General features: G+C 43.3%; 1 protein-coding gene across 2 annotated transcripts in view; it reads left to right on the top strand.

Moving 5' to 3' along the window:
- The window catches only part of LOC116044629 (histone demethylase UTY-like), a 33580-nt gene that overhangs the window by 10996 nt on the left and 9807 nt on the right, over positions 1 to 12777 (top strand). The window contains exons 6-17 of one of the 2 annotated variants that reach the window (XM_031291976.2): positions 898 to 1018; positions 1775 to 1829; positions 2662 to 2696; positions 3526 to 3619; positions 4368 to 4494; positions 5328 to 5426; positions 5787 to 6006; positions 7943 to 8080; positions 10368 to 10499; positions 10610 to 10681; positions 10764 to 10871; positions 11634 to 12014. In XM_031291976.2, the coding sequence (XP_031147836.1) occupies positions 898 to 1018; positions 1775 to 1829; positions 2662 to 2696; positions 3526 to 3619; positions 4368 to 4494; positions 5328 to 5426; positions 5787 to 6006; positions 7943 to 8080; positions 10368 to 10499; positions 10610 to 10681; positions 10764 to 10871; positions 11634 to 12014 (1582 nt within the window). The remainder of the gene's footprint in view (positions 1 to 897; positions 1019 to 1774; positions 1830 to 2661; positions 2697 to 3525; positions 3620 to 4367; positions 4495 to 5327; positions 5427 to 5786; positions 6007 to 7942; positions 8081 to 10367; positions 10500 to 10609; positions 10682 to 10763; positions 10872 to 11633; positions 12015 to 12777) is intronic. The other variant, XM_031291977.2, reaches the window with a different exon arrangement.

The raw sequence follows: 12777 nt of genomic DNA, 5'->3' as shown, positions 1-12777 counted from the left end.
CAGGTGATATGTCCTAAGTTGTTTAACACATCTAAATGTAAACACCAGGAAATAAAAGCTGAAATTCTGAACTCTTGTCTCATATTCATCTTTTGATCTTAAACCCAAATGTCTTCAGTGAACAACAAAAACAAAGGAATTTGCCTTGCAGTTCCAATACTTTTGGAGGGGACTGGATGTGTGTTTGTTGTTACCAGTGGAAAAAAAAATGCTTGTGTGAAGCGGTCCTATATTGTCTCCATGGTAACACCGCAACCAGAGAGGGATCGGCTGTCTTAAATCTCTGGACAGAGTAAAAAGAAAAAAAGAAAATACAGCTATTGGTCTCAGTGGCTGCAGGCAAACTACAAATAGTGTTCAAGAGGCACATGCAAATCCAGTATTTTGAAAAGGCCTAGGTCATCCTTCATGCCTGTAACGTTTCTTATATAGCAAGAGCTATACGTCAACAGTTCAGCTACCTCAATAAAAGCAAATAGAGCTTGTATTGGTTAACTTTGTGCTGCAGAATTAGTTTATTAAGCTGCCGTCTGATTGTGAAGCAAGCACAGCAAAACAAGTAACATACGGGGTGCTATCTCAGTTACTGTGGAAGGAACCGCTTTAGTGTTCAGTTCAAGATGGCACACACGCAGCGTGACTTGAATGAACACTGACAACAGAATGTGCAGCATCTTGGATCGTGTTCACACCTGTTCTTCTGTTCTCAATGTCCAGAACAGATAAAAGAGTTTGCTTTTAGTTGCAATCCTTGTCAGAGTTCATAGATTTATCACAAACGAGCTGGTCCTCGACAATCCAGTCTTATCCTGCATCTTCTTTTCATATGTTTTTATTCCCTCTTTCTATTACTGCCCTTCCCCCTTCTCTTCATCATGTCCTCCATTGGTCCCACAGGGCGATCAAAGCATTCCAGGAGGTGCTGTACATTGACCCAGGCTTCTCCCGGGCCAAGGAGATCCACCTACGCCTGGGTCTCATGTTCAAAGTCAACACAGACTATGAGTCAAGCTTAAAGGTAGGTCCAGGTTGATTTCATTTCCTCTAACCAGTAGGGCTGCACGATATGAGGAAAATATGCGATAACGTTGTTGAATATCCCGATAACGATGTTACTTGCGATAAATAAACGGATATTAAAGTGTACTCAGTTCTGCATTTCTGCTGCTTTCAGTATTCTGCTAAAACATAACAAATTGCTTGTTGAATTTAAAACAAATGAAAAGAAATAATATCCAACATTCCCTTATTGAACAAATTGAACATTGAATATAAAAGGCGCCACTAAAGTGCTGTTTTCTACAGATATTTTCTTTCAACTAATACAAGGGGTGGCAGTAGCTTTGGGGTGGCAGTAGCTCAGTCCGTAGGGAGTTGGGTTGGGAACCGGAGGGTCGCTGGTTCAAGTCCCCGTACAGAGTGTGAACTGGTAGCTGGAGAGATGCCAATTCACCTCCTGGGCATCGCCAAGGTGCTCTTGAGCAAGGCACTTAACCCCCCCCCCACCTTGAATTTTGTGGGGGGGGGGGGGGGGGAAATATATATATATATACACACACACACACACACACACACACACACACACACACACACACTTACTTACTAAGTGACTGACTGGCTACTAGTGATGAATGAATAAAGTATTATGGATAGGGAGGAATGCAGGTAGAGCTGCAAAGATGAATCGATTATTTGTCAACTATTAAAATAACCGCCATACTTGCAGGTTATTCTATGTGTGTTTCTACTGATTTCTACCCATGTTCTCTCACAGCATTTTCAGTTGGCTTTGATTGACTCCAACCCCTGCACTTTGTCCAAAGCTGAAAGTAAGCACCTATCGTATTTATTTTACTCATTTATTTATTTACTTATTAATACAATACTTTATATTGTAGATGTTAGAAATTGTAGACTTGCTGACTGACTTGTTGGACATACAGCAAATATATACGTTTATTTAGTTTTATATGCATTACACATTGCATTACATTATTTGTTGTGGTATAAATACCCAGACTAGAGCCATTCTCGGACCGCACCACTCACGACAGTTGATCATGGAATGGAAAAGTCCCCTTTTATCTTCTCAGCCTACAGAGGAAATAGTGGCAGGGAAACTCAAAACATCTTATTGTGTTTGTTAATGTGCAGCTGCTGGGGTTCAGTACTGGCATTATTTGATATGCCACTGCCATCTCATCTCCCGCCCGGGTACCTGTTACCTTGGTGACGGCAATATCCATTTTTCACCCAGCGTCTCGCTGTTTGCCTTTGCCTCATTGTGTCGCGCACGCACACACACAGACGTAGCAAGGGCAGCCCCCGTCTTTCTTCCTCTCTCTCTCTCTCTCTCTCTCTCTCCCTCCCTCTCCCTCTCCCTCCCTCCCTCCCTCCATCTGCTAAGAGTCACTCAGGCAGCTTAGATCAGACACTGCAGCGCTTCAGACAAAGGAAGGTGCCGCCAGGAGCACAGCTACCTCTCTGGTCTGTTACACTTCATGTAGACAGGCAACCTTGGGTTTCTGACACCTCTTTATTGACAACGCAGCACTACTTTTTCAAAGACTATGAGGAGAAATAACTTTCAGTAGAGGTGGGAAACCTTTCTTAAATGCTAAATAACCTCAACCTAACGTTTCCTTTTCTTTCCGTTTACAGTTCAGTTCCACATTGCTCATTTGTATGAGATTCAGGTAAGTGCTTGCTTTTATTTAACCTGTGTGTTGTCCAGTTGTGCTTTCTCCCAGAGACTCAAGACATTTGTTTGGTTTCTGTCATTTGCAATTGTAAAAATAAATAAATAAATAAGCGCTGCATGTTGATTGAATGTCCAAGGCGATAGCTCATCATAACCCAGGCACCACTCCACCTCTGTAAACTCACAGCACATCTGAATCTGAGGGATAGCCCTGTTTTTTGTTTTGTATTTTGAACCAGGTGCTGACAAATTGAGGAGGGAGCAGGGTGCATGAGTGGGTGGCATGCGGGAGGGAATAGGAGATTACTGTCAGCCGATCGACGGGGTTGCCACGGAAACAAGAGTCTGTCTCCCCCTCTTTTGTATGCTGGTGGTCTCTCTCTTTATGTTCTCTCTTCAGTAGAGTACAGTAGCTCTAGCCGGCTCTGGGAGTAGCAGCGCTTCACGATTAATGTATGGGTTGTTTTTTTTGTGCTGTGTCAGAACACACACACTGCAGTAGAAGGCTCAGACTTAGGTTGCGTGCTGCCTGTGAGCAGCAAATCTTTGGATGCAAAAGTGTGACTAAACTTGGAGTGGGGAGGGCCATGAAGAATGTTACGATGGCATTCCTGTTTTGTTATGCTGCGCATTCGTGAAGTGAAAAGACGGACAAGAGGGATGACCTGGCAAAAGTCATGGATTGAAATTGAATCCTTGATGCTGTAAAGAACTTCACTCTTTTGTAATCGGCGTTTTTATTTTCTCCTCTTCTCACCCTCTTGTTGTCCCATTACTCTCTTTGACCTTCTATTCCTCACTGCTCCTCCACTCCTCATATCCAGAAGAGGTACCGGGCTGCCAAGGAGGCCTATGAGAGCCTTCTGCAGACGGACGATCTTCCTGCACAGGTGAAGGCCACTACCCTGCAGCAGCTAGGTAAGAGTGTGCACAGAACCATATATTTCTAGGGGTACTTCCTTTTCCTGTGAAGCTGAGAAAACTCCTGTCTCCTCCGTCTCAACTAGGGCTGTACAATTAATCGCAATTTTAATGAAATTGCAGGGGGCGCAATATTTGGTAAAGGCAAAATATGTGTCAAACCATTCTGAAATAAGTATTGTGGTGCTGCAGAGACGTCCCAGCCTAAAAATCGTATCCTACAGACTACAGAAAACATCTTCGTTTGGTACAGATCCTCGCAAAGATCACACTATAATCGTTTCAAACTTTTTAATTTCAATATTTTTTTGAGAATAATGATAGAAAAATGAGCATTCAAAAAGGCGATGTTGTGCACGTCCGTGTAGTTGCTGGTGCAGGACAAAAAAGTAAAAGTTCAAAGAAGGTAAAGTCCGCACAACAGCTTAATGCTCCGAAAAAATACTTCAATAATAAAAGGCACACAACGTTTCGGCCCACAATTTGGCCATCCTCAGGTGGAAGGCCAGAAACGTTGTGTGCCTTATTTTGCACTATTAAAGGATTTTTTTCGGCGCATTAAGCTGTTGTGCAGACTTTACCTTCTTTTGAACAAAAATGATCATTCCCTCCAATATTGTGAATCCAATCGCAACATCAGTCAAAATAATCACAATTAGATATTTGCCTCATATCGTGCAGCCCTAGTCTCAACAAAGATATTATTGGTGCTGCGAGTCAACAGCGTTTGATTAATGTCTTTCAGGCTGGATGCATCACACAGTGGAACAGCTCGGGGACAGAGCCAGCAGGGACAGCTATGCCATCCAGTGTCTGCAGAAATCTCTGGAGGCCGACCCCAACTCTGGACAGTCCTGGTACTTCCTTGGCAGGTACGTCACACACACACACACACACACACACACACACACACACACACACACACACACACACATTCGCAACATCAGAAGGTGATGTCATTTAGCTTTGCAGTGCTTGTGAAATTGGCCAAATAAAAAACAGGGAAGCTATGGTCATGGAAACTTGGTTAAGTATGTAACAAGTAAAAAGAATGACTCAAACAACATCAATATAGTGGTCCTGGGATTCCCACTGTGTCCTGGAGTAATTGGTGAAAGTTGTGATTTTGTTTAACTAGTTTAGTTGGTCCTGCTCAGGACTTTTGAAAGTGTGGGAAGTTAATTGAAAGGCTTTTGTTTTTTCTGGACAATAGTCTAAAGTTATAACATTAAATACTGATGCTCTGAGCCAATCTGTTGGAATCAGGATCTGTCGGGGCCTCTTTTAATTGATCAGGAGATGCTATATAATCGTTGAGCAATTCTTTTAGGATGCCAGCTGTCCAGCATTGTTCTCCATCAATCACTGGCACTGTTTGTTAACACACAATATTGTGAGCAAATGTGGTGTGGTGAATGAAAAAAAACCTACATCCACCTTACCTCTAATTTTAGTTTAAGTCATTTTAATGTTTAATGTTAGCCTAACTTAAATTGAGATCAGGGGGGCAAAGATTTAAAAAAACAACCTTGATCACTTGAAATGCCATCCCAAAACTTTACAGTATGTTGCATGCGGTCTTATACTATAAAGTTCAAATGACGATAATGTGTAAAAAGAAGCTGTATGAATTAGTTATTTGACACATTTGCATAAACGTTTTCCATGTCTGTAGCACAACGTTTACAGCCTGTGTCTCCTGCAGGTGCTACTCTAGTATTGGGAAGGTCCAGGACGCCTTCATCTCCTATCGGCAATCCATAGACAAATCAGAGGCCAGTGCAGATACCTGGTGCTCTATAGGGTAAGGGTACATTTGTTCAGTCAAGGCTCCAGTTACCTTCTCTTTTAATAGTGCAAGTGTCTATACGATAGACTGTGCAAATACATGAATGCAAGCCACTGTTGTCACCTTTTAAGGTTTCTGAATGGATATTTTGGAGTGACCTATATTCTTACCTTTTTATCTTTGTTTTTCAAATCTATTCACCCATCCTACCTTCATTTTCCCAAATCAACCCCTTGATTCAATCACTTAATTATCCCTTACACTTCCTCCTTTTCACCCCTATCCGTTACTCATTGCTTCCTCTCTCTGTACCTCTGTCTTTCTCCCATGCACCCCTTCCTCTTTCCTCACTTCCACCCGCCTCCCCACCCTCAGGGTGTTGTACCAGCAGCAGAACCAGCCCATGGACGCTCTGCAGGCCTACATCTGCGCCGTGCAACTGGACCACAGCCACGCCGCTGCCTGGATGGATCTGGGCACGCTGTACGAGTCCTGCAACCAGCCGCACGATGCCATTAAGTGCTACATCAACGCCACACGCAGCAAGGGCTGCACCAACACCACCGCGCTAACCCACCGCATCAAATGCCTGCAGGTGGGTGGAGAGAGGAATTTAAAGCAAAAGGCGCCCATACAATGGCTGTTTGGATGCAGCTTCAATTTGATAGTCCTATGTATGAGGAGAATGTAACAATAAAAAGATGTTTGAATGCAGTTGTCTGCCAGCAACCGCATTCAAACGGGTGTGGTACACCTGCAAAAATAGAAGCAAAGTGAAACCAAATGGGGCTGTCATTTTGCACACACACACACACACACACACACACACACACATATACTATACACATATATACATACACTATATACATACATATATACATACACATACATATATATATATATATATATATATATATACACACACACACACACACTCTCTGCCAGCCTGGATATCATTATTTAAGTGCCATGTGTCTGGCTCTGCATTAAGGAAACTTGGCCTGCATCACAGCTTTCCAACAATATTTTTTGTAGTGTAGTTGGTTTAAAAGTGTTGAGCGAAGAACATCAGTGAAACGCTTAATGACACACGCTGCCATATCATTAACTGACACGGCTGGCTGCTGTTTATGTAATTTGTGCGCTCCATGGGTGTTTTAACAGAGCTCAATTGGCCGTATGTGACAGCTGGTGTACCTGGACAAACAAAGATTTGTATTTACTATTTTCATTTAAAAAGCAGATTACAGATCCATTCATAAATGCCTGGATTAGTTTGGGACATCACTAATCGAAATTGCTGGCTGCTGTTTATTTGTTCATGCTGCTCTGGGGTTCACTCGCTCGGACCAGTTTCACTGGCCAGAGGACATGCAATTAGTGCCACAAAAATGTAGACAAAGAAAAAAAAAAAACACTTACCAATGTTTCTCTCATTATGCCATTTAAAATGCATGCTGACAAATACACAAATACCTTTTTGAAAAAGCACTGGCCAGTGCAAGCTGATGGTTGTCTCCCTCAGCAGCGGCGGCCTCTTGTTTTTCTTAACCATTCTAAAGTTTAAAGTCCTTTCCTCTAGTAAAGGGAGCGAAGGATGGGTTTTCTCTGTTTCCTCTCCTGCCGTTTGCTGCTCTTTGCTAGCATCCCTGTGCAGCTACAACCGTGTTGAATAAATCTATATTATTCCACAGGGATGTGATTAGGGCATCCTATTGGGCACAAAGGAAACCTCTTACCTACAAGACCTGAAACCCTACAGGGAGAAAAACCTGAGAAACTGAATCAAGTGTCCAGAATGCAATAAAATATACCAGGGATCTCTATTTTTGCCTGACTTTTCACCTCCCATTCTTTCAAGACCTTAACTCATGCCTGGCTGATAGGTAGTTGCTCCTTACTGGAACCTCTTTTGTTGCGTATGCTATGCAGCGTAATATAAGAGAAAAAGGGAAAAACATGGTAGCACCCTTGAGGAATAAGTAATTTCCCTTATTTTAAGGATTTTTTAAAAATCCTTTTGGAGACAGATTGTTTCATGGGGAAGCTAACAATTGCAGACTCAAACTTGCCCTTCCATAGATTTAACAACCGGGGTTTTAACAATCCCCATATCTCATGTGTTAGTTTATTCATCTATATTTTTGTCCAAGCAATGTCATTTTCCTTTACATATGCATGACGGAATGTTACATTTTCCACCAGTTATGTTAGCATAAATCCATGGCATTAAGGCAAGCTCAAAGGCTTGTTTTAATGAAATTGTGTCTGGGATTACTGTTACTGAATGTCATTCAAGTACCTCCTTGTGTGGTTGATGCTGTACACAACATAGGTATATTAGCCAGCCAAGACACAAGTTTGCATATCGCTGTCAGTTTCCAACCTAGCTTCACTTGTTCTATAACCTCTACCTATTTACCATTGCTGATCATTTCCTTGTTTTGAGGTCATCGTTTCCCCCCCCCCAAAAAAAAGCCTTGTGTTTTATTATTTTTTTTGTTTTTTCACGTCGTTTTCCATTCCCCTAGGCTCAGTTGAGTAACCCCCAGCTCAGTAGCCTACAGGGTAAAAGTAAAATGCTCCCTCTTATTGAGGAGGCATGGAGTCTACCAATCCCAGCTGAGCTAACCTCCAGGCAGGGAGGCCTGAGCAGTGCACCACAGCAGGTGAGAGACCAGATAGAGCAACTTACACCTCCTCTCCCCCCCACCCCCTCCCTCCCCTCCCTCCCTTCCCTTTGACTGAGTGCACACTCGGACACATAAGAACTCAAACACTTAATAGTAATGTACATGCAGACATACCTGTAGGTCAACAAATGCGCATGCACTGTTGTCCATACTGATGGGTAACACTTGAGCTTAACTCCACCTTCCACACTGTATGTGTGTGTGTGTGTGTGTGTGTGTGTGTGTGTGTGTGTGTGTGTGTGTGTGTGTGTGTGTGTGTGTGTGCAGATGTCTAAAGAAGCCAACAACACACTAAAAAAATATCCCCTATGATATGAATACCAGTTTTTTTTTTTTTTTTTTTTTTTACTCCAAAATGAATGCTATTACACTCAGATTGGAGACTTTGACTTTTATTGTAAGTGCACTGTTTCTGCTTCAAGCTAACAGAAATTGAATAACAAGTCATTCATCACACTATTTAAGTGTAACATGTCCAGGTCATGGCTGCTTTATGGCATCTGTTTTGAAAGAGGAGAGGTCCAGCCAAGTGTTGCCCAGTCCTGCACTCCCCTTTTCTTCTCCACAGCACAGTTGTCACTCGGCTTCACCCATCACTCTCAGTTCAAGTAAACCAAAACCAATAAATCAACAAAACACTTGTGCAGGCTTTTGTTAACTCTTTCCCATTCAATTTCCCCTTCTATTTTTCCAGTTTGTAATCTAATTTGGTATTCAGGATTACCCCCCTCCCTGCAGTTCATTCACAAATCCAGTTTTGCTCTTTATCTGCTTTGGTTTAGAGCGGGAGAGATTGCCTTTCTGAACAGATTAAAGTGCTCTAATTCAAAGTCAAGTGGCTGTGTTTATAATTCTCGCACTCATTGACGTTTGGCCTTTTCGGCTTTTGACCCTGCCCCAGTGTGATTGGTGAGGTCGTGCTGCCGTAGAGTATACCATGGCTTCCCATTGGCTCTGTCCATCTTCCTCCCCTTTTCAGTAGTTGACCTTAGATGTCCTGGAGCTGCTCACAAAGCGCCAGCAACGCCCCCTAGTGTTTCATTACCACTTCACTCATTCATGCCCATCATACTGTAGATGCGAGTAATTCTCTTGTGTCCGTGTTTGTGTGTGATCAGTGTTGTGTGTGTGTGTGTGTGTGTGTGTGTGTGTTATTGACCTCTAGCATCGTTGATTTATCGGCTTTTACTTGGTGAGCGTCAATTCCCTGTGAGACTGATTCCACTGTGAATGCTTATGGAATGGGGACATTTTGGATAGGGTCAGATGTGACTTCATACATAGCTTTTTTTGTTTTTTTTTTGTTTGCCCACTTATTGTAATGCAACATACATAATATAATAATAATACTGAAAATATTTGCTTGAAATACTAAGATTGTGGGTTTTTTAAATCCCAAGTTCTGGTGAAAACAGAATAAGAGACTTCAGAGGACTATAGAAGTGTAGCGGTCGATTATTCAACTTATTTTAAAGGCAGCTATAACAAAACAAAGCAAGCTAATGCTACTCCAGTTTAACAGCAACAGTGAGGTATTGTAAAAAAATAAATTCCTGGGCAGTCACACCTAGCTCATAGCCCCCCCCCCCACAGGTAATGGTAAGGCTGTCAGTGTGTGGAATGTGTTTTACCCTTTCGCTTTAAAGGTTGAGTTATGCTATTGTACCCTTAAACCGCTGCAACTGCCTTATATTGTCTGAAAGTGCAATACGGAATACATGGATTTGCTGTGAAGAATTTATATTAAGAGTCTTTAGGACAACTTTGAGGGCTGCAGGTGTTGACACGAAGCAGTAGTGATGATTTTCTACCAGGAGAACTGCCCCGGGGCTGTTGTTGTTCTATGAAGTAACTCCTTCAGATACACAGGAATGTTTTTGCTCTGTCCTGCTTGTTTGTTTGAGCGCCAACACAGAATCACAGTATTGCTCTCCTTTTTCTCTCTCTTTTTCTTATTCTCCATCCCTTGCTTTGCTTTGCCCTTTGACCACTTCCTCTTGCCGTACTATGTTTTCTCCCTTTTTGCTACTTCATGAATAAATATTCTTGATTGCTTTTTCCACACTCCCTCCATTTAATTTTCCACTATTTGTTTTTGCCACTTATTTCCCCCACTTGCTTTACGCTTTCTTTCTTCTCGCTCTATTCCGACCCCTCCTGTCTTCCATGACCTTTTTGTTATGTTCTTTCATTTACGTTCTTTTCCTCCGTACGTTTCTTTTGCTTCCCTCTGCCTGCACTCCCACCATGCTCTCCCCTCCAGGCTTGTAAGCCCAATCACAGTACAGAAGGTGGGGGCTCGGGTCAGACTCTGCCCCCTCACGTGGGCCCGCTGGGCCAAGCAGAGGACCAGTCCTGCCCCGCCAAGAGGAGGAGAGCCTCCAGCCCTGCCAAGGTAAATACCACAGTGATGGCGTCATTTAACTGCTGCTTTCCGCTTATAGCAGGCAGAGTTACAGTCATGCAGTTTAATCTGTACTTTCAATTTCATAATGTGTTTTTCAGGGTGATTCATGGGTCAGTAACCCACCACAGCAGCCAGTTCCCAACTGGTACCTCTCCCCGCAGAAATTACAGGTTAGTAATAGCTCTAATCTCATATTTAACTTAATTTTAATAACACTGCTTTTACGTGAACTCTTTTGCTGTCCATCTTCAGGTGCTGGAACAGATGCGGAGTAACCGGGCCAGCCTGAAGCCCCAACAGCTTCAGATGTTGGGGCAGCTGGAGGCTCAGCTCGCCATGATGCAGCAGCACCAGCACCAGGTAAAAACCTTCCTGTCTCTCTCTCTCACTCACACACACACACACACACACACACACACACACACACACACACACACACACACTTGGATCACATATTTACACATGCCACTTGGCCGTTGGTTAATTAAATTAAATAAATTTTACATTAAAATACTTTCCTGATCTTCATCTTGGTCTAGCATTCACTGTTCCTGTCGGGTTCAAACAAGGCCTAGGACTGATGAATCAGCATGCGTTTACCCTCAGAAACTGCCATTTCCATACATGATGCACATCTGTACCCATGAATGCTTGCACAAAATATGTTTTACATGTACGCGTATGCATGAAGATCCATGCTAGTATTGTGTGTGCCACTACATGACATTTCCACATGTGTGCTCGGTAGTTGAAGGCTTGAGTCCATAATTGTTAGAATAAATAAACTCATTAATCCAGAGTGTGTCGACACTGCATGATCTATGATCCTACTGTGGCATTCAGACCTGTGGCGTAGGCGTTCGACCGTTGTGGTTTGGCACATAATACGATGCAAGTAAGAGCAGGAAAGCTTAAACATAGACCGATAAGAATGTTAACGTCGATTGTGTTTTTCTTACTGACTCTGAATTGTCTTTTGGTGGGTTTTTTTGGTGGTGAGTTCACCCATCTGGGTCTCTAACCAGGTTTTAACAAACAATAAATGACACAAGATACTAAGTTTCAAGCTTTAATTACAGTTAAACTGTAGTGTTTTATGGTTGTCATCTTTTCCATTTATAGATGAGACAGAATGCCTCAGGAGGTCAGGTGCGCCCCTCTCTCCCCAACGGCCCCACCACAAACTCCCTCCCTTCCCCTAACCCCAGCCTCCACCCCACCCGGCCCCACCTGGGACCCCAGCGGCCCCTGTGCCCGCCTCAGCCACTGGCCAATGGGCCCGTGGGCCCTGGGACACATGGACACTTAGACTCCCTCCCTGTGGGTGTTAGTAGTAACAGTAGTAATAATCAGTCAGGGCCCATAGCCACAGGACCCAACGGAGACGTGCCTTACCTGCAACCTGCCGGCAGCGGCGACGCAGCACTGCTACCTCACACCTGCACAAGCACGCAAACACAGGACGCCACGCCGCGCCAGGCCCTGCACCTAAACTCCTCTCAGGTTAGACATCACTCACTGTTCAGCTTTTTTCAGTGCCTGTGACAGAGCATCCACACGTCTCAAAAAAATTAAAGCTCCCTCTGGCAGGTTCTCCAAACCACAGCTAAGATATGGATATTGATGTAATTCGTATAATGTATTATAATTATAAAATAGTTTTATCCTGCTGTCTTACTTGGCTCTGTTGTAAAAACTCTATCAAAAATCCATCAAGTGGTTTCATGAAACGGGTTGTGAAATCCCTCCCACGAGACTGTAAATGAAAGTGTGCAAGAATTCTTACACATTCTATCTTCAGTGTCTGGTACAGAGCCAAGATATGTATGTAGCACATGTAAAGCCCCTGACACACCAACCCGGCGGCCGACCGTTGGCAGAAAAGGCAGGTGGACTGATCAGTCGGCTCCCCGAGGTCCAAAAAGTGCCTCAGAACACACCGAAGCGACTAATCTTTATTGTCGCCTGAAAAATGAAAAACCAGCAGTGGGTCTGGCTGCTCCCGGATTTTTCAACCGGGCATAATGGCGGCTCGTTCAGAATACGATCTCATATTTTACGAAGATAGTTCACCGAAACGTGTTTCTGAAAACATTTTAAGCGAGAAATAGGCTATGCAGTTGCTGAATCTGTCTTCATTTCAGATCGACAAAGGTCAGTTTAAAAGATTTTCGTCAGATTTTGAGAGGCTTAGTCACGCTCATCCCGCTCGTCATTTCCGGGTTAGCACTCCACCAATCAGATTGGTCATGGAGTCCGACTGGCG

Source organism: Sander lucioperca, chromosome 24, assembly GCF_008315115.2.
Source record: "Sander lucioperca isolate FBNREF2018 chromosome 24, SLUC_FBN_1.2, whole genome shotgun sequence".
NCBI lineage: Eukaryota > Metazoa > Chordata > Actinopteri > Perciformes > Percidae > Sander > Sander lucioperca.
This window is presented reverse-complemented; position numbering and strand designations above follow the sequence as displayed.